Genomic DNA, 26,835 nt, shown 5'->3' with positions numbered 1-26,835 from the left:
TCATTGCTGCCCCATGGCAAAAAGATGATGAAGGTACCTGTGGTGGTAGTCCACCAATGCTTCTGGGTCAGACACCTAATTGAAACATAATAGTGTTCAATTTCACCTGGATTTTTGGACTGTTGTCATTCAGGATCACAGTTGTATCATCAACAGTTACATCAACACCAGCTTCTTTGGCAAAAAACAAGGAATGCAGAGGAAAGTTCTGCTTATTGTTCCCCATCTTCCCCCACCCTGCTACCGACCCCCAGATATCTACTCTGAATTAAGTTGGAATAAAAGTATGACTTTTCAGAGATTTTGCCTAAAGAGCAAATGGTTCTGAGGACTTCGTCTAAGTGTACAAACCTCTATGGCTTATAGGCACAGGAGAGCTGCGGTGTCTCCTCCTCTCTGTTTGCTCAGTCACAGGATGAATGACTGTGTATTTCACTGTGGCTGGAGACATGAGGTAGGACATTACTTAGATCTCTTGGGAGTGATTTTTACAACCCCCAGTGTAATCCTGGATTTCCCCCCAAAAGCTAATTCAGGAGGAAAAAAGAAGTTTTGGTTCAGATCATATATTTGGAATTGGCAGTGTCTCGGTTCTTCGTGCCACTGGTTAAATAAAAGAACTGTTCTTCTCAACTTCTTTTCCATCATACCCAGGAGCCATGTCAGTTACTTAGATGTTTCCTCAGGAAGGAAACATACAGTAGCACTTTGGCATTTTAAACATCTAAAAATATATCATTCAAAAGTAATCATTAGCAAAACACTATTTAGCTAGTGGCAACTTGCAAATATTGTAAAGTTTAAATGAATAGCGACAAGAATGGGAAATGAAATCGTTTATTATTCTTAAGAGCCAATTCTGTGTACTTTTTATGCCTTGAAACTACTTTCTAATCTTATTATTTAAAAAATAATGACCCAGTCTTATTATTTTCTTTTTTTTTTACCCCCAACCTATCAAGCCTTAAGTATGTTGGTTTCAAAATGGTTTGAGCAAAAACTCATTAGAATTATATGCTCCATCTGGTTTTCTCATTGCAAGCTTTATAAAATGCTCCTTCAAATAAATCAAAGATAACAGTGTGAAATACTCAAGTAAAGTGCTTGCTTTGTTCTGTTTTGTTTTTTGTTCACTCTTTGCAGTTAAAAAGTGCCAAGGAATTAGCAGAAATCAATGAACATGATGAATCTCAAGCAAATGTAGGTACAGCTATCTATGCATAGATTTATATATATATATATATATATATGCATGCGTATAGTCTCAATTTACTATTTATGTCTTGAAGCTGATAGAATGGATGAACGATTTGCACATCAGGTTTGAAGTGCCTGTTTTTCTGGAAGCCATAGGTTCAAATCCCAGCAAACTTCATTTCGAGGTAGATAAATTGGGTTCCATGCAATTTACTTTGTAGGATTTATTTGGATGAGACTTTAACAGCCGATGTCCTACTTGCTGTATGTGGGTGTTAAAGATACCATGGAAACGACAAGAGAAATGCTTTGCCTTAGTGTCCTGTCCAGGATTACTCAAGCTACAAAGTTACACTGTTTGTCTCTGTGGCTGCCACTTTGCAGCTGAGCAAGTCTGGCCAGATTTCAGTTCTGAGTGAAGTGATTCATATCCGTGTATAATTTGGAAACAGTTAATTTGCACAAGAGGACTAAATTAATTCACTGGATGATTATTTTGTCCAAAATCGTTAAAGGACTTGTTAAGGTCATGTGTTTTTAAAACCTGCTGCCAAAAACATGCTTCTGTTCTTCCCTTAATAATTGCAGTCACAACAGCAATTTGGATAAGGGGAAAGAGAAAAAAGGAAAACTTTCCTGAAATGTTTGTCATCCAAACTGTCGAGCTTTGTGCTTTGTCATAAACATATGAAAATTAAAATTGATTATATACGGTATCTTCCTCCTAGCCAAGAGAACTAGCAGCAGTCTGAACACTAATATATTTTAACATCTATTTTAGTCAATGTGTTGTCCAATGGCACAGCCAGGAAAACAGTTTTATTTTAAACCTGAATGGAATGCTCAAATTCTGTGGGCTGCTTTGTGATAAGGAAATGTTGTCCTCTCTTTTTTAATCCTTTCCTGAATCTCATTCATTGTGGTCTGTTTCCGCAGTGAAGTCGATAAAGCCTCATAGCTCTCAGCATTTGGACAGGAGACATTCAATACTGTCTGATAGCTCCAACCAATCTGCAATTGCAGTCTGTCTGCACAGTGTCTCATTGCCCCTTTGAAAGATTCTGTTTGCAAACCAAAATAAAGACATTAATCCACCAATGATCTTGAAATGCTCACATTTGCTACCTAAAACCTTGTCATTGTACAACAGCTGGTTGCAGGTTTCCTAAAGGAATTTAGAAATGTAAGACTTAGATACTTTCTAAAGGAACTTGCTTCCTCTCCAAAAATGTGGATAAAACAATGTTTTAAAGGATTGAAATGTTTTAAAGGAAAATTACCTAACAGCTTCCACTTGTATATATACTCATATATTCATATATATACTCATATGTACGAGGCTCATATATAACTGGATAAAACAGAAGGCCTATAATATAGAAGTTGAAATAGCATTAAAATGAAACTTTATAATTGCATAAAGAGAGTGTTTTGGTACATCATTCCCAGATATCTAAACCAAAATATTTCAGTATCTTTGGTTAATGGTAGATTTTTCAAAATTTAATATTTTGTTCCAGTTTGTAGTTGTAGGAATTGTTGAAATGCCTGAATTTTCCATAGGATAGAAACTCTATTTTCTGTCCCACGTTTCTATAAGCTCTTCCCATGATGACCTCATAGCAATGTTACCCTCCTAAGAAAAGAAGTCAGTACCTAAAATAATGGTGAAAAGGGAGACCAGACAGCTACAGTTATTAAGTAACAGTTGCAGCCGTGTAATCCAAAAATTATGCCACCATGAAGTCAGAGAAAGCACAGCAGCAGAAATGGAAATCATAGGATCATAGAATCATTTAGGTTAGAAAGGACTTTTAAGATCATAGAGTCCAACCACTAACCTAACACTGCCAAGTCCACCACTAAATCATGTCTGTAAGTGCCATATCTACATGTCTTTTAAATTCTTCCAGGGATGGTGACTCAGTCACTTCCCTGGGCAGCCTGTTCCAGTGCTTGATAACCCTTTCAGTGAAGAAATTTTTCCCAACATCCAATATAAATGTTCCCTGGCACAACTTGAGGCCATTTCCACTTGTCCTTGTCACTTGTTATCTGGGAGAAAAGATTGACACCCATCTTGCTACACCCTCCTTTCAGGCAGCTGTAGAGAGCAATAAGGTCTCCCCTGAACCTCATTTTTTCCAGGCCAAACACCCCCAGTTCCCTCAGCTGCTCCTCACCAGACTTGTGCTCCAGACCCTTCACCAGCTCCGTTGCTCTTCTCTGGACACGCTCCAACACCTCAGTGTCTGTCTTGCAGTGAGGGGCCCAAAACTGAACACAGGATTCGAGGTGCGGCCTCACCGGTGCTGAGTGCAGGGGGATGAGAAATAGAGAAACAGAGGGAAACAACTGATGTTGAAGCATTTGCTACAGTAATGAACTTTGTAAAATGGTAGTTGAACAATTGTCATTTATATCAAATATGTAGTGCTCAGGTGTTGTGCCTTGCAGGTTGCCTCTCCACATCTATTCTCAGCAGACTTCATGGTTCTTGCCCTTGGCCAGTGTGCAAATCTGAGCTGATCAAAGAGAAAAAGGCTTGGTGGCTCCTACGTGGCTGTTAGTGAACTGTGATGCATATAATGGGATTAGGACATATTTGTTACAGTTGGCAGGCTGAATTCAGCAAGTGAAATACCTCTACATGCCGAGCAACAGTGGGAGGTGTTGGTAAGGAAAAATGGCAACGTATGTCTATACACTGAACACACAATCTAATCTTCACACTATGGCATATTTAGATTACATACTCTGCAGAAAATCAGGCTCCTAGAAAGGACAGTAGGAACTTTAGGCACACTGCATACACATCAAGAAAGCCCATACTGTAACCTTAAAAAGATTATTTTCTGCAGTCCTCAGGCTTTCTTTTGATGGCACTGCTCTGCATCGTATTTTACCTTAGAAAATATTGTTCCTTAAACTAAAACCTGGAAATGTTTTTTTCCTAGCAAAAGCATACAGATAAAAATATATACTTAGACCTGTTGTGGTGTGTCTTCAACTTTTCCATTATGTGAGACCATCCTGAAAGGGAAATAAAGATCTGAACACCATTGGAAAAAGAAAAACATCCCTCCTGAAATGCACCCAACCTATAAATGGATGAATCTTCTTTTTTTTTTTTTTTTTCCCCTCTTGTTTTTTTGCAGGAGAATTGAACACAGTTAACTAAGAGGCTGGAGCAATTGCAGTGTTGCCCTCTCTGCCATGGCAGTTCACACACAAATCTGGGGGGGAGGGGAAAACATGAAATTTTAGTGTATTGCCAGTACATCTGTTATTTCCAGAAAGCAAAACCATCTTGCAAGGCTCTGTAAACAGTCCTAAGGGTGTTTCATGAGTGATTTGCCAGGTACATGTAGTAATATTTGTTATGGCTGTTGACATTTCCCAGCAATACTCTATGTCAGGAAAGGCCAAGTGTCAGGCTCAAGCGGTACACAGAGCCCGAGATCCTGGCCTGGTGTTAAGAGAGACTCCGACACCCAGGACTGCCAGAGGTGCTGTCAATGAGTGTTCATTTCCTTCAGCCCTGTGATCAGGAAAAGATTGCTTCTTGCTTCTAATCTGCCCCCCTTTTAATTTCCTTTTCATTGCTGCATATAATGATCTTTAATTCACATCTTCTTAACTGAAGAAAAAACTAATGGCCAATGGGCAATTATAATTTCAGATATAATCCTCTTCCAGGATGTTCCTGGACTCTTGGGACCTGATTAGTCCCAACATGAAAAAAAAAAAATCTTGCTTGGGAGGTGTGCTCGAGTAGAGAAATTTTGCAAACTGAAAATACTAATCACATGTTTTGCAGCTAACTCTATAAAGGCAATTTAGTCTTTCACTGTTTTTATAGGTTCAGCAACATTCTGTGGAGCCTCTTGTATACAGGTTAATTCCCTGTTTTGATCAAAGATTTCCTTTTTCTCACTGCTGAGTTCAATATACATAGGGCACTGCATACAGAGACAGGGTATAGCCCTGGTGATTCTATCACTGTTTTGAGGGTGGGAAGGTTGACATCCATGGTATCCCTCTATTGCTAATGGAGAAAGGGAGATTATTTTTACACAAGCCTCATATTAGAAGTACTTAGTGATCTTTTAGGAGTTTGGTGCTCTCCCTTGACAGGTATCTGTCTTCCTTAGATAGCTCCTGTGAATAACTCCTACCCTTTGTAAAAGTACCATAAAATGGTAGACAAGAGTATCAGTCCTCCAAGGTCAGACCACAGTAAGAGATGGGTCATGGTCACAGAGGCATTTTGAATGCCCAGATTGCAATTGCATGGTAAAGTCCTGACTCTGTTTAAGTCAATAATTAAATTACCATCATGTAAAAAAAAAAAAGGATTTCACCAGATGACTTTTAAGGTTACTTCATTATTGCCAAGACTTAATAAAATAAATATATTTCAGAGGGTGAAGCTGATTTCACCACAAGGTTTTTTACCAGCTTTTTGTTCTGCTTGAGTTTTATTCGTAGAACAAAGTAATGACTTTGACTTCATGCCTCTAGTTAGCATCTCCAGCAGCTTGGACACAATATTCTGTGGGTTTTTTCTTCAGACATGAAATCAATAATATTGAGAAGGGATGCATTTTTCCATTTGAATGCTTGAAGCTGTTATCAGAGCATTTCTCAAGTTCAACCAAACATCTTACATTTGATGTTGAATCTTCCCTTAATTTTCCCTCTCTGTATCTGCTTTTCAAGCAGTTACCAGATGATCCCTGACTCTAAGGAGGAGTATATCCAGGGTGAAATATTTCCACCATTTTACTAAATTGCTCAACTTTGTGCTGCACTGAAAGTGACATTATTTGTAACTGCACCCTAGTTTTCTCTTTTCACATACTCTGGTTAATCACTGATGATCTTTACCAAAGGGAAGTAAAGACAGCTCTTAAATGAGGCTTATTTTTGCAACAAGCTGGGCAAGGATTTAAGAAGCTAACCCACTTCAATTTTTGCAGAAGTCTGTAATTCCATCAGACTCATCAGAGTTAAATTATTGCACTTCACTACACAAACCTTTAACGGAAGCACCCAAGGGTACCTGCAGTGAACATCCCATGTCAGCGTATGTGTTAGTACACACCTGCCATAAGATGGGGCACTACCATGCTGACTGCCTCACATCAAACCAGGTGAGATGAAAAGGACCCCTGGACACAAGCAGAGGAGAGGGAGCTAGAAGAGTGCAATGCCTGCTCAAATCATCATCCCAGTGGTTTGAGACTACAGGAGAAAAGTTGGTCACCCTTATTGATGAAGATCCCAAGTGACTGCTGATGGTTTTGCTTCACTTTCTTGATAGTGCAACAGCCATTTCTGCCCACTCTTCAAAAGACTTCAGCTAGCCCACTCTTCAAAAGGCTTGCCTTTCCCAGAACAGCACAGGCTTGTGATAAAAAATGTGCTCAACATGGATAATGTAAGAGCAATTTGGTCCTAAAGTTACAGGCCAGAACACCCCAGTGCAGGGCTTGCACATGTCAGGAAATGAGTGTGTCTTTTCTGTCTGAGCTTCCCAGGTTTGTAAGCTGCGAACCTCAGCCTCAGCAAACTTCCATGTGTCACTTAGTAGCTTTCTTGGCTTTGCTGAGGTCCTCTGGCCTTGCAGCAGGCATTTCTGGAGCACATGGGAGTGAGTAGGTGCTGCAAAAAATGAGGTGATGACAACCGAGGGTGGGGGGAGCATGCTGGCAGTTTTTCCATACCCGAGAGCTCTGGGGTGACATCCTCCACAGAGGATGACAGAAGTTGGGGTTTGCTTCTGTCCTCCACCTGAGAAGGTCCAAAGCTGCATTTTGCAAAAAGAGTGTGGGCTACGTGCATTCTCCAGCCCCTCTGTTGTAACTGCTCCCCTTTGCAAGACCGTATTAGGTCAACTAATTCCTTTAAGAAATGCAGTCTAGAGAGGGCAAGCAGGGGTGCAGGGGTGAGGATAACCCCTTGAGGAGAGAGAGGTGTGGGGTTTGGTTTCTCGTTATGGGTGTGTTACATCATTAGAAGAAGGTGCAAGGACCCTGTAACCTGATCAGAGCAGGATGTAAAGACCCCAGGGATTACAAGGACCCGTTTGCTGTCTGGTTCTTCTGTCCTGGTGGGGCCAGGACTAGGGGGTGAGGAGTGGCTGTGCCTCTCTTTGCTCCCTGCCTTTTCCATTCCAGGCATTTATTTGTAGTCCTTCCATCACTCATTCCTTCTCATTTCCTTCAATTTAAGGCATGTGGAGTATGATAAATTCAAGCAGCTATGACTGTTCGCAGATCAGCAGCTTTCCTACTTACCGCGGCAGGCATGAGGAATGACCACCTCATGAATTCAATACCGCAAGGCCTGAAAAATAACAGGAGTTTAACTGGCTGTTTAGGACCATGTTATCAAAAAGCCTGCTCAGCCTTCAGAAGTTCTTACACACTGATAGATCAAGTCCCCCTAAGCTCCCCCCTTTGCCGCCCCAGCCCTGGTTCAGCATGTTAAAGGACAGCAATAGAGTTTCATTAGCACAGTGCAGATCTCTCTGCTGGCTGAATCACAGTCTCTGCAGTTTCAGCCACGATCTAACCCTACGGGGAGCAAATGACTACAGCAGACAGAAGTATATTCTGACACAGAGTGTGCTACCTGAAGCAGATCTGGGCTGTAGCAATAACCCCTTCGTTAACGTGCAGCAAGAAATCACATCACTTCCCTTGTTCCTAATTAAAAGTGTCAGAGTGGCATCATAACTTGGCTTTTGATTGGACTGAATTCCTGTCATCTGAGGGAGAAGAAGAGAGAACTCTGAGACACAATGATAAAACCCATTCAGCCACCCACTCAGCAAATCACAAAAGTTTTTTTACTTTAAATTTCATATGAGCTCCACAGGGAGACAGTTCTTCAATGCCCGGAGCTACCTGACATTTTAATAATATCTGATCATTATGTGCAGCCTTTCATCCCAAAGCATTTTCCCTCAGTATTTATACTGCACACGTATACAGAAGTCATCCCGTCATTTCTAGTGAGGAGTAACATTCAGCCTTATACATATGCAGCTGTGTGCTTAACCCACACAGTGTACGAGGCAGATTGGCTTGTCAGAGCACTCAGGCTCCCCCGCAACCACCTGAAGGATGACGGACCACCTCTGCTTCAGCCATACGCCTGCTACTGCAGTCCTGGGGGTTGTACACCACATTCACACTCCCTCCAACTTGCTAAAGTCCTTCAAGGAACAGAGAGGAAAAAGTGACAGAAGTGAAAAAGGAACTTCAGTAAACCCAGGATCTTCAAAGGACCATAGAATCATAGAATGGTTTGGCTTGGAAGGGACCTTACAGACCATCCAGTTCCAACACCCGGCCACGGGCAGGGACACCTTCCACTACACCAGGTTGCTCAAAGCCCCATCCAGCCTGGCCTTGAACACTGCCAGGGATGGGGCATCCACAGCTTCTCTGGGCAACCTCTGCCAGTGTCTCACCACCCTCATAGGAAAGAATTTCTTCCTAATGCCTAATCTCAATCCACCCTCTTTCAGTTCAAAGCCGTTCCCCCTTGCCCTATCGCTACATGCCCTTGTAAGAGCCCCTCCCCAGCTTCCCTGTAGGCCCCTTCAGGCACTGGCAGGCTGCTATAAGGTGTCCCCAGAGCCTTCTCTTCTCCGGGCTGAGCAACCCCAACTCTCTCAGCCTGTCTTCACAGCACAGGTGCTCCAGCCCTCTGATCATCTTTGTGGCCCTCCTCTGGACTTGCTCCAACAGGTCCATGTCCTTCTTATGTTGGGGGTCCCAGAGCTGAATACAGTACTCCAGGCGGGGTCTCATGAGAGCAGAGGGGGAGAATTGCCTCCTTCCACCTGCTGGTCGTGCTTCTTTTGATGCAGCCCAGGATATGGTTGGCTTTCTGGGTTGTACATTGCTGGGTCATGTTGAGCTTCTTGTCAGCCAACACCCCAAAGTCCTCCTTGGGGAATGTTCATCATCTTAATCAAGATCTACCCGCAAGGAATGACAGCTCCAAAATGTTTGTTTCAAGTACTTTTCATGTTTCCAGATGTGGAGATTCCTGTGAATATGGGGGTTGCCCTCAGTTTTCAGATACCTAAAATTAATAACTTTCAAATACAAATCCTTGCTGAAAACCATTCACTCTCATAAAACATTTACGGTTGGGCTTTACCCCTCCAATTGCTTACTTTTATTTTAACAAAGGCATTTTCAAAACAATTCTACACATCCCCGAAAGAAAATGAGCTGTGGGTTTTTTCCTAACTTTTTTTTTAGAAGTGCATCATTCTCGGGGAGATTGCTAGAGCAATATTTGTGTTAAAGACCATTTGAAGGCGCTTTCATAAGTTCTCAGTCTCAAGTACGCATGAAGTATCCCCTCCTACAATGACTTCAGCAGAGCTGCTGGGCAGGCAATGCTTTCGTTCAGCCAACCACTGGTGTGCTGCAGCTCCCTAACACAAAGGATGCAAAATGACAATTACCTTTTCCCTTGCAAAACAACCACCTTCACATCACATTAAACATCTGTGGTAAGTCATCAGGAACCTACACATAAATCCAGCTTTAGAAAATGAAGCAACCTGATCATACTTTTATAAATAAGCATGAAGTAACTTTCATATTAGTCATCTGTATTTTGCATATGTACCTTCCCATAAAATAGATGTGCTCAAATACAATGAGAACAACATAAAGAGATAGTGACAATGAGAAAAGCATTTTCATATTATTGCTAGTTGCCTAAACTCAGCAGGTGAAAGTTATAATAGTAAAAGCTTTGTAATGAAAAAGTTAAAAGCATCTCTCTGGCAAATGGATTGGAAAAATAGGTTGTCAAGAGCACCATAATACAATTAATCTTCACTCTTGGAAACAGTTCTATCATGTAGGATAAATCAGACAAACAAATCTTAGATCCATAGAGGTGTGTTTGAAGTGCTTCGTTTGCAAGATCTTATATTCGCTGTTCTAATTTTTCTTCGTTGTTTCTATAATTTTAAAGCCAGATAATTGTTTTAAGCCAGCTGTCAACTCTTTATTTGTTAATCGGTGCACTCTTAAATTTACAGTCATGGTACATTATATATTAGTGTACTTTAGAAGTAAATTTCTGTATTAGTATGCTTTCGAAGTAAATACAATGACCTGTGGCTGGCAAAACCAACACTAGTTTCTTGCATAGCACAAAATAAGTTATCAAGTTTAGGCTTGACCTGAATGGAAAGGTGACACCTGGTCTGTATAATTTCTAATGATAGACCAGCCACATTTAAGAGCAGTGTAGCATATGGCAAATATGTCCTGCATCACTAGGTAGATGGTAGAAGGAGAAGGATCCTCTGAGACCCTGGAAAAAACCACCACCAGCCAAGGGTTTTTTTACTGAATTGTTGACCTGGTGCTAACTGTAGAAGTAGCATAGGCTGCTTGTGAGAGCTCTGGTTTTGGTCAGGTGGTTGGATGCCTCGTTTCTTGGCTTATTCTTATTATACATGACACAACACTGACCAGGGCCATGTAAAATATGATATTTCTAGGAAGTAGTTAATTTGCTAGCAAGATCAATTCATTTGCAGCAACAAAATAATTCTATTAATCAAAGATTATGAGCAATTTTCTAGTCATTAGAGTATTTTTAGAGGAGTAGTCAGCAGAGAGTCAGAAACAGTCACTGTAAGAGGGCATGCTGAAAGAAGAGCTTGTAACACACACGATGTTCCTGGAGAATTCTGAGTTACTTTCAGAGTTCAGACACTCAACCAGATTTCCACACATGACAGCACAGCACAGTGCTGTAGCAGCCCATGAAAAGGAACAAGATCCATTAAAGGAAGAATTAGAGCCATTTGGCCCAAATGAAGCATTGCTGCTCTTGGGAGTTACTGAATCCTGCAGCAAACTCAGCATTTATAAACAAACGGTACTGATGGCCTCATCTTGCTCCCCTTTCTGGCTGATCAGGATAAAGGTCCATTGGTGGAAAATACATATGCAGACTTACACATGTGTACAGTGTGAATCCCTCCAGTAACTGGCCTTTGACGCTCAGTCTGTCTCATAACTGGCCCCTGCCTCGTATATACACACACACAAACAGGTCTTTTAGTCATTCCCCATACCCCACAGCATTCCCAGTGGCTGGCTTGGAGCCCCTGGTCCCTCCAGTAGGTCATGTGCAGTCTCTCTGGTCTCTCCTGGATCCATCCCAGACCTATGGTCATTTCAAAAGGTAGCTCCCAAGCTTATTAACCTACTCAGTGGCTAGTCTGGCTGGATGCTCACCAGTGATGACTGAGCAGCATACGCACACACTCTGGTCTCTCTGACTGCGGCACCCCAGACACACAGCCCTCTGACCTTTGGGCCCACTCCAGCTGCTGCACCCAGACCCCCTCACACACATCCATGCACACCACAGAGAATAGAGAGTCACCCAGGAAAAGAATTAGAAATTTAGTTTAATGAATATAATGCATGGTGAGACAGGTGTACTGACCAGCAACCTGTTTACATGTGACCAGTCCCTTTTATCCCCTTCCCAAACCACCATGGTCCGTCCCTTTTCCTGCCTTTTGTTCCCCCACTAAGGACACTAAACTGTCTTGTACAAAACCAAGATGCTCTTCCTCTGTATCCCATAACAAGTCCCATGTCCCTGTAGGCAATGCTCCCCTTCAGTCTGTTAGATGATCTGGAGAACATGTCCGTTGACTGGTCTTAATTGGTGCCATGCTCAGTCCCTGGGACTGACGGTCTCCTGTGACAGCCCTGGCAGAAGCTGGATCAGGGGGCTGTCTTTTCTCTGATTAGGTTGTTGGGCTTTCTCCATCTGTGATGGTGCCTCTGTCCTGCTTTGTGCTTCGGGAGGTAAGACTTTAATTACAATTATCAGGAGAAAGCAGCAAATGACAGTGGTTGGAAAATCCCTTCTGCAGGGAATGGAAGTACCCATCTGGTGATGACACCTCCCACATTGTTTGACGAAGGCCAGAACTGGGATGTTGCAGAGGAACTGATGAGGCTTATCCAGGCATTGGACCATTACCCCTTGTTGCCCATCCATACACTCTGATCCTGCAGCTGATCTTGCTTTGAGCAGGAGAATGGACCAGAAACATCCCAAGGTTGCCTATGTGATTTTGTGATTCTATAATCATCTGAGTCATGGTCACTATCTGTGAGTGTACTCATAAATTGCCACATTTGCAAGGAAATTTGATTTAAGTTAAATTTGAATAAGTTCTTTCATTGTAGTTTAGCTCAGCTTGGACTGAAGAATTTTCTATTCACCATGGATAAGAACATAGACAAGGACAGTAGCCCATTCTCAACTGACAACATTTTTAAACTGTCAGAACTTGCCCTGTACCTCAGTCTTGCATGTCCCCATAGATTTAAGGTGCCTGACTTGATGTACATTGAAACTATTGCAAGGCTTCTGTTCACTTGATTGGAAATTGAATTAGGCTTCATTCAGGTTAAAAAAGCAAGATTAAAGTTTCAGATGTGGGCCTGAAGTACATTTAAAGACCAGCAAAACAAGCACAACTATACTAGACTTAAAAGATCTCCAGGTAAATGAAAATAAATTAAAAATATGCAGTCTTCATGTTGCAGGCCAGTTTCTACCGGTGTTTGCAGCAGAACTGTCAAACCCGCCTGGCCGTCAATAAGCATTTGGGCAGGCACGTCTGAAGTCTAAGCTCAGTTCTGTGGACTCAGAACGGGTACATGTGTGCCTTTCAAGAGCTTAAGGACTGCAGATTTGGTATCACATGTGCATGGTTCTTTCCTCTATCAAAATCATAACATTACCTCTTCTTTTCAATCTTACAGCATCTCTCTGCCCTGCTGTTAACAGCCTGCAAGACTTTTTATTATGTTTCAGATATATAGGGTTTTTTCCTCCTACTCATTTTCTTTTTTGAATCCCTTGGCTGATGAGAAAGTGTGGTGTATCCCTTACATCTAGCAACATTCAGCATTTGCTCTGTCGTATGCCTGCTGTGGCCAACATCTAGTCTTTCCTTCTGCTACTGTTTTAATACCTCATACAATTGGCTTTGTACATATAGCACAAATGCCAACATATCCTGCAAACTCTTCCAGAGGCTGGTAGGATATTTTTTTTTCTTTACTAGACCTTTCAGAAGGTGAAATATTATTTTTACCCCCTCACCACACAATTCTGCAGAATCCTGTATACTACAACAAAGGGAATGAGGCCTTTGTAGACAATATGCAAGCAGTCATCATTCCCCCTAGATTTAAAGGTGATTATCAAATGTTTGGATTACCCAGATAGCAGAGGGAGTATTTCAGCTCTTTGGATATTTGTCATTTGCATCCTGATCACATGCCAGGTGTCTTCAATGTCACATTCATTAAATCCCATATTCTGCCTTTGAAGCAGTCCTGAACAACGGGTGATGTGGAACTGCACTCTGGCAGGAGTAGTTTCCAGGTAGGGCAGCTACTCTTCAAGCCCTGCTCAGCATTTGGTCAGCATTTATGGGTAATGACAAGTCCTCAGTCCCTCCATATTTAGGGAAGCTGGCTAGCATATGTTTTCAGGATCACAGAACCTTTTAGGCTAAACAGAACCATTTTTGCTAAAGAGAGAAGCCCCAGGAAAGAGGAGACATTTTCTATTCTATCTGCCTTTTTTGCACTGATGCAAGACTGGCCTATAGAGGATTAGTGATGTCTGGATTGAGTACTTTTTATTTAATACTGTACTTTCCCATGGTGGGGGAAGAAACCAGTGACGAGCTGAAAGACTCAAGTCATCCAGCCTAAACATCTGGGGCTTTCTGATCCACTAGTCCCCTGGAGTGTAGAGCTAGCCTTTCGTTGTTACAGTACCTGCAACCACCCTCTGTAGAAAGTCACCCCATCTCGTCTACTCTTCAGGACTTCCATGTCTTTCTCTGGCAACTACAGCTCTCGGAGGAGTCACACTCTTAATTTGTTGCATCTACATGTGGGACTCAGCTGCTTTGTGGTGAGCCATGGTGGACAGTGAGACCAGGCATCTTCTGGAGCAATCCACTTGCCCATGCCTCTGCATTTGCTTCCAGAAGAAGCCAGGGTACATGAGAGAATGACACAAACCCAGCTTCTGTCCCACCTTACAGCCAGGACATGGCTAAGGTATACATCCATGTGCAAAACCTGCCATGTACAACTCTCCACAGCCATCAGCTCCATGTCAGTGGTGGTGTCAGAGGTCTGCCTGTGGAAATGAATAGTCCATGTGAGAAAATTGTTATTTGTCATTCTCTGTTTTATCCAGGAAGTTCTCCTGAAAGTTTCCAGAAAGACTTTCCCTCTGTCTTTCCCTCCCTGGTTCAAAAGCAGGGAGCCCCAAATCAAAATGCTAGTCCCAAGGGGTACCTGCAGAATCATTGAGTTTGTCAAGCCCACAAGGGGAATTCATGTCTTTTCATCATCTGCTGATGGATGAAAGTGTCATTTGCAGGAAAAGGTCCAAGCTGACAATGGTGAGAGCATCACACAGAATGGCTGCATTCATGCTGAGCAGCTCTGGAGCTGTCATCATCAAATTGGGTCTCCATGTTCTCTGATACCTGACATAATTTGTGAATAATGAATAGGCCCAGGTCCCTAATGATCACCAGGTGTGATTTAACCTGGATTAAGCCTTCTACATACTGTATTTAGTTCTCACAAGGTCATTTCAATTCTAGTAAGTACTGATTTGCACATGCTCAGCTGTGTTCTTGCCCTTTAATACAGTAACTGACAGATGGTAGGAAAATATTCCTTTTAGAACAAAACCTGCTGAAGGAGACTGCTTAGGGCCTCAGAAAATACAATTTGCCAAATAAAGGATGGTCTCCAAGAAAGAAAGGAACTACTGTAACGTAGTAGATATTAAATAATTTTCCTCAGGCATCTGGTGTTCAGTAGCTTTTTCTCACGTTCAGAAAGGTGACCTAACTGTTTCCAACTATTTATTGCTTAATTCACCTTTGTACTCTTATAAGTCTTATTTCTGTGGGTTGGCATAAGTAGTGCCTCTAAAAATGTGCAAATTAATTGTGTGAGGATTTGTTGTAGAGGTTTCATAGGTACCAATTTGTATCTGCAGTGTGTAGTCAGATACTTTTTGACTTACACTGTAATTAGCCTGGTTTCTGGGTGAATTTCACACTCATTTGTTAGACACAATTATGCCCATTTCTCTTAAATCACTATTAATTCCTGGCAACGTTGCTACTGAGTCTTTTATGTGAGCCTGCACACCCTGGTTTTCCTCATGGCCTGTGCAAGCTTATTTTGGCAGCTGAATACATCAGATTCATCTAATTTATCATCTTCTGTGAGTCAAGATAGTTTTGGATGGCAGAAACCTCTCCTTTCCAAACCTCCAAGAACTTGCAACCTTCTAAAGCCAGTCGCTTGTTGAGTAGATATCTTTGACACACTTAGTTTCCTTAGGCTCCCCCATAACCAATGGTTTACTCTTTTATCCTCTGTACCAACACGTAGTTAAGAAAGACTTGATGTGACTTCCTTTAGCATCCATTTACACTGTCCTATAAATCATACAAAATGTTCTGCACAGGCTCAAATCTAGGCATTAAATGAGAATCCATCTGTTCATTGCTCCCAGTGGGAATATAGTTTCTTTCTCTGCATCACTGCTTGACAAAACTTCTAATCCCATCTGAAACTGCTAGTGTGTTGTATTTGGGGCCTGTTATATCAAATACACATCTCTCTGCTCTCTCTTTCCCCTCTCAGGAATTGTTATTTTTAGACTGCTTTTCTGTCTCTGATGGAGTAAAAAGTTACATCTTAACCTGTACAAGCTTTGGTGGCATATGCTGCTCTGCTCTTCTACTGCAGTGCTGCAGTATCATGAAATCTGGCATCCAGCTCTGTTCTTCTGATCTGTAACCCCCTTGTCATGACTGCCCTTATGGAGAAATGCATGTTAACACTTCGTTTATTTCTGTTTCTTGCCTGGATTTGCTTTCACTGTTCTTGGATACCATGGCCAGAAGTAGATGAGTATTCGCATTAGCCTTTGGCTCTATCAAGAGGGGAATCAACACTACTGGACAACTTAGAGCATACTCCTGCTGCTATAATGTGCCCTGTGCATGACAACACTGCAGGAGTGTTAGTGTCAAAGTGATGTAGCTGCCAGAGTGCCCAGGCACACCATTATTTTAAGAGGGGATCACTGCAACTCAAACTGCAGACTCCCTCCTACCTGTAGCTGTCTAAATCTGTGGCTAGAAATTTCCCTTTGCATCCAATGACGAATATAAAATAGGCACCTCTAAGGTCCGATTCATTTCAATATAAAATAAATAACTAAAATACATGACTAAAAAGTTATTTCATTTCTACTGACTAAAAAGGCAGCAAAGGCTGACTAGCTTGCACGTACACAACTACACATCAGTCTCTGGCCAGGAGACATGCCTCAGTTGGCCACTACAACTGCAGCAAACCACAGGTGACTCCGTGCATCTTCACTGTGGGCCAAGGTCTGACAGAGCCCCTTCTTGCTGGAGTCTAAGGATACGCATGTGCATGTATGCCACTCAAATGCACATACAGTTTCTTAGCTGACACATGGCAACTTGTTCCTCTTCACAACGCAAGGGAACATTTGAACCATTGATACATCTGAGCCACGAGGCACTGCATATTGGGTAGCTGCTCCTTGGAGCCAGTCTATAAGGAACACAGTGTACATCACTGGGTGGGGAGTGTGGTTTTGGGGGGGGGGGGGTGTTGGTGTGGGTTTTTTTAATTGAGAATGAGAAAGTGCGTCACTGTTTTTACCAATCTCACAGAAGCCTTTAGTCATCTATAGAGGCACATTTTACATATTTTGGAGGTTTTGCCTTTTTTTAGCATGGATTATTCACACCTTCACAAATGCCCTAGAGCGACCCAAGCCCAGTGTCTCTCTTATTGGCAAAAAACTCTTGCCAAGAATTTTGGAATAAGGCACCACCCCGAGTGCATGTTCTATATGGCCCACATCATTACACCAAATAGTGCAAATTTCCTTGCATTTAAGGCTTCCCAGACCCATGCAACCTCCAGCTGCTTACCTTGACTCTCCCTGCCAGGACAAGAGCACTATTCCTGCCCAGTCCCACCTCACACCACCGTATCTCCAGCTCCATGCTCTCTGCCTCCAAGGTTTTGCATGGAACTGCATTCACAGAGCAGATGCAGCAGCATGAGTCACTGTCTCACCAAGGAATGCGTTACTGTATATCAGTTGCTCCATGGAAACAGCCGGTGTATATGCTTGAATATTGTGCAATGCACTTTGAGGCCACTTACATGCCTCTGAAATAGAGGTAATTTGTTTACTTTGCATATACCCAGGAGAACAGCAATCTGTGTCACGTAACTGTCTGGGTACTTCTGACGGAGCATCTAACGTGTAATCGCTTGGCTGAGATTTGGATGGTTCAGGCCACCTGGCTGCAGAAAAAGGCGCTCAAAGCAGGAGCCTTGATTTGTTTTGCCCTTAAGGCTGGTTGTCTTTCAGTCCTCAAATCAATGTAGCTTTATGCAAACCACCTGTTAGGAATGGTCCCTGAAATGTGCTGACCCCCAAAATGTGCCTAGGAATTGTTTGGGACAGAAGCCAACACCATGCCAGGCACTGGTCGAAGAGTATAGCAGGGCAGGTGATTGTGCTCTAGTAGCTAGAAACATTGCTAGTGACTGTTGAATTTACTCTTATAGCTGTACCTGAATGTTTCCATCCATGTTCCCTAGAGGCGGTCTTTGTTTACAGCTTTAATAGCTAGAAAATGTGAGTTTTCTGACCATCCCCACGCTTTATGGCAGGTCTTTCAAGCTGTTATCATGAAGAAGCACTAGCAACAAAGTTATTACTTACTCCACAAGCAAAATTTCTCTTCTTGGCAGCTCTTGGCTTAAAGGTACTTCAAAAAGTGTCTTAATACTCTGCAAACAAATCAATTATTTATAATTGTCTTGTCTTTAGATGTGAATCAAAGTAATGATCTTTTTATAGAGTTGAAAGAAAGCAGACAGCTTTAATTGAAGTAAATGAAATCTACATGACCACCTGTGTTTTGTTGGTTTTTTTTTAACTGTATAGGAAATCAATGTATTGACAGTAGCATTGGTCAACCAAGACAGAGAGAAAAATTCAGAGAAACGAAGCCCAGGTTTAAAGTCAGAGAAAGAGGCACTATTAATAGGTAAGATAACCCCAAAGAAGATTTTTGAGAACACATGTCTTTTAACAGTTTTTTGGTTTGCATATGTATTTACACGCATCTTTGTGTTAATAAAAGTAAAAGATATTTTTTATTTTTCATCTGTATTCATAATGGCTTTTAGTAAGAGAAAATCTAAAATACAAGTGAACTTTTCCTTTCTGAAAAATTCTCTAGAGTTTAATGAAAGGATTTCAGGTATGAATAAAATTGCAGGATCTGCATGTAGACTTGCAATCTGAATGTATGAAGACTTTATTTACATCAAGATATAGCAGGCTAGAATTGTATAACTTGTTATCTGATTATTAGACAAAATGTTGAAGGAGAAGGGGATGGAAATAATATTTGCAAACTACCAAGTAAAAAATATGTATACTGAATGTATTAAGCAAGACAGATTTATGCTTTTTACATTAGGTGAGGGAATTAGCAATATGAATATTTATGAAGAATACCACAAGGACTGTCATATCCTTTACCTAGAATAAAATCTTTACAATAAACTCGAAAGAGTGCCTAAAAGCTAAAACTTCTAGACAGTGGGCCAGCTAACTGGTACCTAGCATTTAGCCACACAGGAACGCTGCCTGTACCCACGCAACCCTTGGAGGGAACATGCCCCATTTATATCTGTGCACGTTTTGCATTTGGTTTCAGTGGGGCAGATTTTCATGGAGCCTAAATGTCCAAAGTGCTCCCCATGGCATGGTTGCCATTCACAGGAATGCTGACCTAAAAGACCAGGTTTCATTTCTTTCGTTTGGTCTTTTCACAAAATCAGCGGTGTCCTGGTAGGTGACAGTTCCAAAACTACCTTAATTTGTTTAAATGCAACTCATTTGCATCTGCTAAGCACCAGGGAAGTTGCTGGTTTATTGCTGGGACATGGATTCAGACAGTGCAGACCAAAAAGGTAATTTAAAAGTGAAGAATGTATTTAAATGTTTAAAGGGCTTAGTACACAAACTTCCTGTGACTGGTGAGAGTGGAACAACGGGATGTACAGAAATGTATGAAATTTGATTTGGCTTATTATAATAAAATTTGGAACTTTTAATTACAGTGGACCTTTTCAAAGATAACTTCCGTGAGAAGGGTAGCAAGGATGGGATTTTAAGAACAGAACAAACTTCTTTTTCTAGGTCACTCATTATTTGACTGTAACTAGTGGTGGCGGTGTCCCAAAGTGCATCTTATCAATCAGCTGTCCAGTGGCACACTCAGATAAACAGTCTAATCTCAGTCCAGATATTACTGGTCATGATACCCCTAGAATTGTCTTATTGTTACAATTCAAAGGCAAAAGATTGCTCAAGAAGATGGATTTCATGTTATCTTTTCCTCTGAGGCCTGTTCAGGTGAGGCAAGGGGAAAACGAGCCTTGCCTCAATCCATTCACTAGGTTTGTCTATATTTTACAAAATTCAATATTGTCTTAGAGAAAAGGAGCATAAAAGAAAAAAAAATTACAAAAAAGTTATTATGGAAGTCCAGTCAATAACTACAAAATATTTCCAAATGGCTTTTATTTACATCATATGAAAGAGCTAGCTTTGAGCATCCTGAATTGAAAAGCCTTGGGAACACACATAACAAACGCAATGCCACTGGGAAAACTTGATTTGAATACAAACTGGATTTCCAGTCAACCCGCCCAAGTGTGATGGTCTTGGTTTTTGCTTCAAGAGCTCTTGTGTGTGTACTTATGGTCACACACAGCACAAAGAAGGCAACTGCTGCTAGGACTCAGCATAGTATAAAATTAAATGCACACCCCTCCCTTTGCAAGATCAGAAGTTTGTAAGTGTTATTGGAAAAATGAGGGAAGAAAAAAGGTGTTCTTTGCAAAGCAAGACTAAAATGAGTTAAATTGTACTTATCATTTTCAACCATGGGCAGTATTTGGGGAAAAATGAAATCCAAGATTATCCTAATTCATTCAGCATCAAGAATGGCCTGCAGTACACAAGATACAGTGACCCATTTTTGTCATTTGTAAGCATTTTTAATCCTGGTGTTTATGCTTTAAATGTAAGAAACTTCCCCTAGGGTGGTTCAGCTAAGAAACCCATCCAAACAGAGTTGAAAATATTTGCTCTGATTCTTACACTTCAAGTCTCCCCAAACATTAAGTAATACACATGCCATTTTGTATTTTCACTGTTTATTTAGAAGAGGATAAATTGGATAGTGCTTTTTTTTTTTTTTTTTTTTTTGATTCTGATGCACCAAATCTTGTTTTCTCTGGTCATCATTACTATACTGTCACTTGAATTTCACTGCAGAAAAAAATCTCTAGACTTAGATCCTGCCTTCTCCCAAGCCACTTTTATTCCCATACCTTTTACAACAATCCTGTAAATAACAATGAAGATAGACAGAACTGGCTCTCTTTTAAGAGAAAGTAAATAAGTAAATATGTCATAAAGGATTTGTGTTTTCTTCAGCAGCACTTAGGGGTAATACAGATTAAACAGTTTTCATAACCGGCATCAGTGTAATTACTAGAAAAATTTGAGGGAGTGAGGTTTCTGACACAATTATATGAAGCGTTTTCACAACAGAGCATCCAGTGAAGGGGAAAAAAGCAATAATTTTACTATTACGATATCCACAATTTTATATTGGTAAATCAAGCATAAAATTGGTAGTGGAAATGCTTCCAGCAAGTCTTTGTTTAGAAATTCCTTTATTCATCAGTATATTATCTTGGTCACTTACTTGCTAACTGCTGTCATTCCTGAAGATGAGCTATTGTGTTTACCATGTTATTATGACTGTATTAAAAATGTGCCATTTTCTATGTTTATTGGGTTGTGTAAAGAAAAATAAGAATCATAATTTATACTGAAAAACCTGCAAGAGCAGACTATTCAGAATTATTTTGCTTGTTTTAATGATATATTGTCCGAGGTAATTTCAATACTTTGTGTGCATTTCTTTTTAATACAGGTATCATATCCACATTTCTTCACGTCCACCCTTTTGGAGCCAATATAGAATATCTTTGGTCTTATATGCAGCAGTTGGACTCTAGGGTAAAAAAATTTAATCAAAATCTGTTTTCTCTATAGAAATATTGTATTATTCTTTACTGCAGGTTAAACTTTTCATGCGTTTCCATTAGAAAGATAATGGGATATGGGGCTTGGGGGTTTGCAGTCTTTATTCATTCGCAAATTGCAGTACACGTGCTTATGTTGAGGTCTTTGCCTCGTGCTGCTTAGCTATTTTTTGTGGCAAAGAAGAGCAGAGCTTTAAATAGCAAAGACTACTGGCTGATTTTGTAATACATGATCCTGAGATATAGCTGAGGAAAAAGAAAGCAGAACAAGAAGCAGGTGTAGCCGTGGCCATCAAATTGTGCAGAGTTTTAGGAAATGATTCCTTATTCATCTAAAACTTGTTAGTCACGGGTCACACTGAACATGAACTTTCATGAACACATGAATGGACCGTGAAGCATACCCTTTGTCTCCACATGGAAGCAGAGAGGTTGTCATAAAGGAATTGGCTGATTCTATTAAATTCAGAGGTGTGGCCAACACAAAAGTGAGGCAAACATACTACAAATGTTTTTTTTAATGAGTCATTCATGCAGTCCTTAGTCAATATGTCCCTGTAGGATAAGATTCTTTGACTCACTTTTAAGAATCTACTTATGAGATGAAATCAAGTCCCAAAAGGGCCTATTCCTCTCCACTGAATGTTAAGCCAGTCAAAGGTGAGAAGCTCAGTTGTGAAATAGCCACCATCCAGCCATGCCACCCATGCCACCCATAGCCAAGATCACCTTCCAGCTGCTTTGATGGGCTGCTTTATGCCTCTGGAGGATCCTTCCTCTGTTTCTGTGAAAAAATATACAGCTAAAAGCAGAGGAAATCCTGAGCTAGAAGCCCCCTACAGATAGGACAGGTTGCATGGATAAGTGAGGAAGGATGGTGAAGTTCTTAGGCACTATTTTCATGCCATGGCAGCTCAGATTTGCTAGTGCTTTCCAGTCCACTGCTACGCACAATGGAAAGGGAGTAAGGAATGAAGATGGTAGAAAGAGGTGAGAAACTCATGAATTTCAATTTTAAAAAAAGTAAATAATCTAATTTTATGAAGTTCTGCTAGATTCAGAGTTTCACATCTGCAACCATTCCTCTTCTGCTTCTCTGATCCCTGCCTTTGCCACATGTACACCTCCCTTCATCATCCCCAGTTCCTGCAGCACCCAGTCTGCTCAGTCTTCCCAGTCATCTTTCCAGTCCTTCCTTAACACACAGTATATGGCTAAGTTTCTGCCTTTTCCCTCGCTGACCCCTCCAGCTATGTATCTCTTGAGTAACAATGCCGACCATTTAAAATACTGGCTCCCCAGGCTCCAGCCCTGCTGCTCATTGCTTCTGCCCGCCAAGCACTTCAACTTTCTCCTGCGTTACTGCTGCGGTCCCTTCTTGTGCTTGTCTGTGGGCTCTGTCCTTGGATTTCTACTCACAGGAGTAAAGTGTTGGCGTCTGTGAGGCTGCCAGGATCAAACCTTGCAAACACAGCCTTCATGGAAGGGGCATTGTCTCCATCTCTCCGAGGTGCCAACATACCAGCCCCTGCAGCTACCACTGGACCTACCTGCTGCATAATAAATGCGAGCTGCAAAATTTGACCTTAGTGGTTTATTTTGGAAGTAACTGCTTGTAGCAACAAATTACTTTTTAATAGCACAATCCAGAGATGCAATCTCAGAGATGAATTTCAATTACTTTCCATGGTTAGCCTGTCATTCCTCACCTGAACAGGAATGATAAGGTCAGCATACCCGTGTGGGCTGAGGGCTCAGTATAGAGCTCAGATACATTACCCAAAGGTAACCAGCTATCCGTTACTGCCATCAGAGTGTGTAAAAAATGGATCTGATTACTCTGGGGCTTCAGACTGCCTCTAACACTGATTTTTCGGCACCACCTTTAACAAATCATTTAATCTTTCTGCCACACTAACCTCTTCAGGAAAATAAGAGCTGATAGAAATTTTCTTGCCTCTCTTGGGTGGAATGAGGTACAATTAACATATTTTATGTTTATATATACTATTTTTAAAAGAAATTTTTTCACCATGGAAGGTTCCTACTAATATGAATAAGCAGAAATACGTCATTGCCAGAGAAGCCTATCAAACCATGGAGATACCTGTGGATAAAAGGCAGCACCCATAGATTTCTTTACTCTTCCCTTCATGACCATCACTACAGAAAAATGTTTTATTTTCTGTGACTGTTCATTTCTTGACTTCCCTACGGATTATACCAGAAGGGTTGCCTTCGTGAAAGTGTTTTCTACAATAAGAGGATATTTCCCATTAGGAAGGTGACCAGTCATTAAGGTTTAAAAACCATGAAAATACATTGAGCAATGCTGAGTTTATTATTAAACTTTATTGCTGAGTTATCTGGGGCTGCTGAACAGGGCCAAACTGGGAGAAGATGGCTCCATGGATAGTCAGCCCTAAGTAACAGAAGTGAGCTGATTAGAAATAAGGTCCCTGTGTTAGCTTTTTTGCAAGAGAAAAAGTGATGGAGGTAGAAGGAGGATTCAAGAGCTCATGGGATAAGAGGAAAGAATAAGGTCCCGTTTGCTTCATCCTCACCAGATGTTTCCCCACAAGTGTAGTTCTTAGATGGATGTTGTACCAAGCTGTGTGGCAGCAGCCCCGACAAAGTAGTTGTCCTTCTTTTACAACAGGATGCCACTTCCAACAGAAGAATCATTCTGGCAAGGAATCTGCACTTGCTTTGGAGTCTGGAAATTCATGTCAGGCTAAGGTTAAAAAAAATAAAATAATAATGGTTGGTTGTTTTCATCTGGCCTGGATTTCTCCTGGCCCCTTATTTATGTTCTCCGTATTTCCTCTTTCCAATCTACAGGGCAGCTTTCTCACTGTAATTTTCCCTTCTTTTTTTTTTTTTTCTCAGATCTCTGCAAATGAGATAGAAATGCTTTTGATGAGACTGCCACGCATGTTTAAACAAGAATTCACTGGTGTAGGAGCAACACTGGAGAAGAGGTGGAAGTTTTGTGCCTTTGAAGGAATTAAAACTATCTGACTGTGACTAGTAATGAAGCTATGCAGAATAATTCCTACAGCATGGCAGGGTTATAAAGTATTAAAGTAAGAGATTTGGGTTTGGGCACATAGTAGTATGTTTTCAAAGTTATCCAAGCCTAATTTTAGTTACATTTGTGAAGTTCTCTTGTGAGTGGAAATGTAGTTGTGCACCAGTTCCTAAAATAAAATACAATTTTTAAAAAAGAGTTTCAAAATGTGACAGATCTGTTTCCTATGAAAACTGAAGAGAGATACCACAGTCATAATGATTTCAAAATACTACATGTCCTACATCTAAGAAAAGCTCATTGAGCAAACATTTAAGGAGAATGATTGCCTGGTTATGGTCGCTAAGCTACAGCGATGTATATGTAATATGTAGTAGAACTCATTAAGTTTTGTTATTGAAAGTTCTTTCTGTTTAGTAAGAAAATTGAGTAATTTTACAGTGAGGAAAAGCATACCAAAAGAAAACTTGAAGATGTGTCTGAAGTTATTGTATTTTGTAAATTAAGTTATATGCTGTACCAGGGATTTTTGCCTTATTGAAAGAGGCCTGAAAATGTGATTGGAGTCCTCAAGAATGCTTTATCAAGAATATTATTTTTCTAATGTAACTATTCTCCATTACAAGTTCTTTTAACATGGATTGCATATCGATTTTCATAAACATGTAAATAAGGAGGAAACCAGTGTTACTGTATTGTATTTGGTATGTAACATTCAGGTTTATGCATCAAAATAAATATTCAGTTGCATTACTGTTACAAATTTTATAGCAGATATATTAATTTTTATCAATAAATATGACTTCTACCATATTGTTTGTACAAGTTTTTCTTCTGATGTTTTTGAATTTTTATCAATCCAGCAAGAGTCTCCTGGCACTTATCTTTCTCCTGTCTAAACTATTACTTGCAGATAACTTGGTTAAATTAATTAGGAATCAAGAAAAGAGCTTGCAATATTAGCTAAGATTGAAAAAACTAAAAATATTGGTAGAGAAAGTACCAGCATGGACCTTTGTTTAGCTGAACAGATTTCATTTGTTTTTTCAGACAAGCAGCCAGGTTAAAAACAAACACCTTCAAATTTCTCATTGTCAGTGTTGTTGGGTAGTCACGGTGCATCCAATTAGTTACTCCTAACTCCCAGCTAATGCTTCTGGCCTTTGGTCAGCCAAGGAAAGGAATAACTCACTCTTGTCGGTGTCCCTTAAGTAGGGACATCAGTGTAAACTGTCCTTTAGGATTTAATGTCAAATACACAGCATTCCAGCACACCTGTAAGAGCCAGCGAAAGCTGAAGAAGTGTGTGTATCAACCCAGGCAGGTGAGTATGGAAGGAATCACTCCTCTCAGAGCTCTGCTTTAAAGAACAGCATCAGTACATTATTTGGCATGGTGCTGGATATGAAACAGCCACCCCCTGAAAGTCACACCTCTGTGCAGGCAGAGGAGCCAGCTGCAGGAGAGCTAGCCCTATAAAGTGGGGCACCAGCAGCAGGAAATATGGCAAATTGCAACAGACGCAGGGAGTATCCAGATAGATGTCAGAGTGATGTTTCACTCAGGTTCTTCAATGAACTGCAATTAGTGTCAAATGCAATTAGTCGTGAACGAACTCTCCTGCATGGCTGTTAGTGATTACTGCTTTAGGACCTATTTCTTTTCTGGCACCTACCTGTAATACAGAAATATTAAATGAAATGTTAATTGTCTACAAAAGGGAAAAAGAAAGAGGCTTAGCAGGTCTATTATGGGAGAAAATTATGCTTTCAGCCAGTACACACAAAAAATTTTCTAAAGAACGTACATCTTTATTATGGTTGCCACAGAACCTGTGTTAAGTTCCTCAGGTGAAACTAGTAATTATATGCCAGTTATGTTAACAAAAATTAACTAATTTAATCCAAATAACAACTCTTCCTTCTCTTGCGATCATACAGATTTATTTATTCAGGCAAAAACGTGATAGGTCTGAGAACTCTTATTTAAGTATTGTAACGTAAAAGTGTATGGATGGCGCTTATGCTGGGGAAAAGAGATGTGAGAAAACTTTCCCCTCAGCTTTCTTCATGCCATACTTATTCATTATATTCTGTCCTGCCTTTTCTCTTGTGTTCTACTTTTTTTTCTCTTTAGCTCATCTCCTCTCCCACAAAACAGCTCCAATCCCAGATAGCCACAAAACATCTTAAAACTGACAGGACCTTGTCACCTAATAAACATATTTGCTGTGTGTGTGGTTTCTTTTCTGTTTGGGGCTTTTTTTTTTCCTTC

At 40.7% G+C, this 26,835-nt stretch overlaps 1 protein-coding gene across 4 annotated transcripts in view; it reads left to right on the top strand.

Annotated features, from left to right (window-relative positions):
- Positions 1-25,374, top strand: part of ENOX1 (ecto-NOX disulfide-thiol exchanger 1) — a 369,755-nt gene extending 344,381 nt beyond the window's left edge. For all 4 annotated transcript variants that reach the window (XM_055803033.1, XM_055803035.1, XM_055803032.1 and 1 more), the window contains 4 exons: positions 1,144-1,200; positions 18,343-18,445; positions 21,419-21,504; positions 24,420-25,374. In XM_055803033.1, the coding sequence (XP_055659008.1) occupies positions 1,144-1,200; positions 18,343-18,445; positions 21,419-21,504; positions 24,420-24,551 (378 nt within the window). In that variant the 3' untranslated portion in view covers positions 24,552-25,374. The remainder of the gene's footprint in view (positions 1-1,143; positions 1,201-18,342; positions 18,446-21,418; positions 21,505-24,419) is intronic.
- Positions 25,375-26,835: the final 1,461 nt, after the last annotated feature.

Source organism: Falco peregrinus, chromosome 4, assembly GCF_023634155.1.
Source record: "Falco peregrinus isolate bFalPer1 chromosome 4, bFalPer1.pri, whole genome shotgun sequence".
Lineage (NCBI taxonomy): Eukaryota > Metazoa > Chordata > Aves > Falconiformes > Falconidae > Falco > Falco peregrinus.
This window is presented reverse-complemented; position numbering and strand designations above follow the sequence as displayed.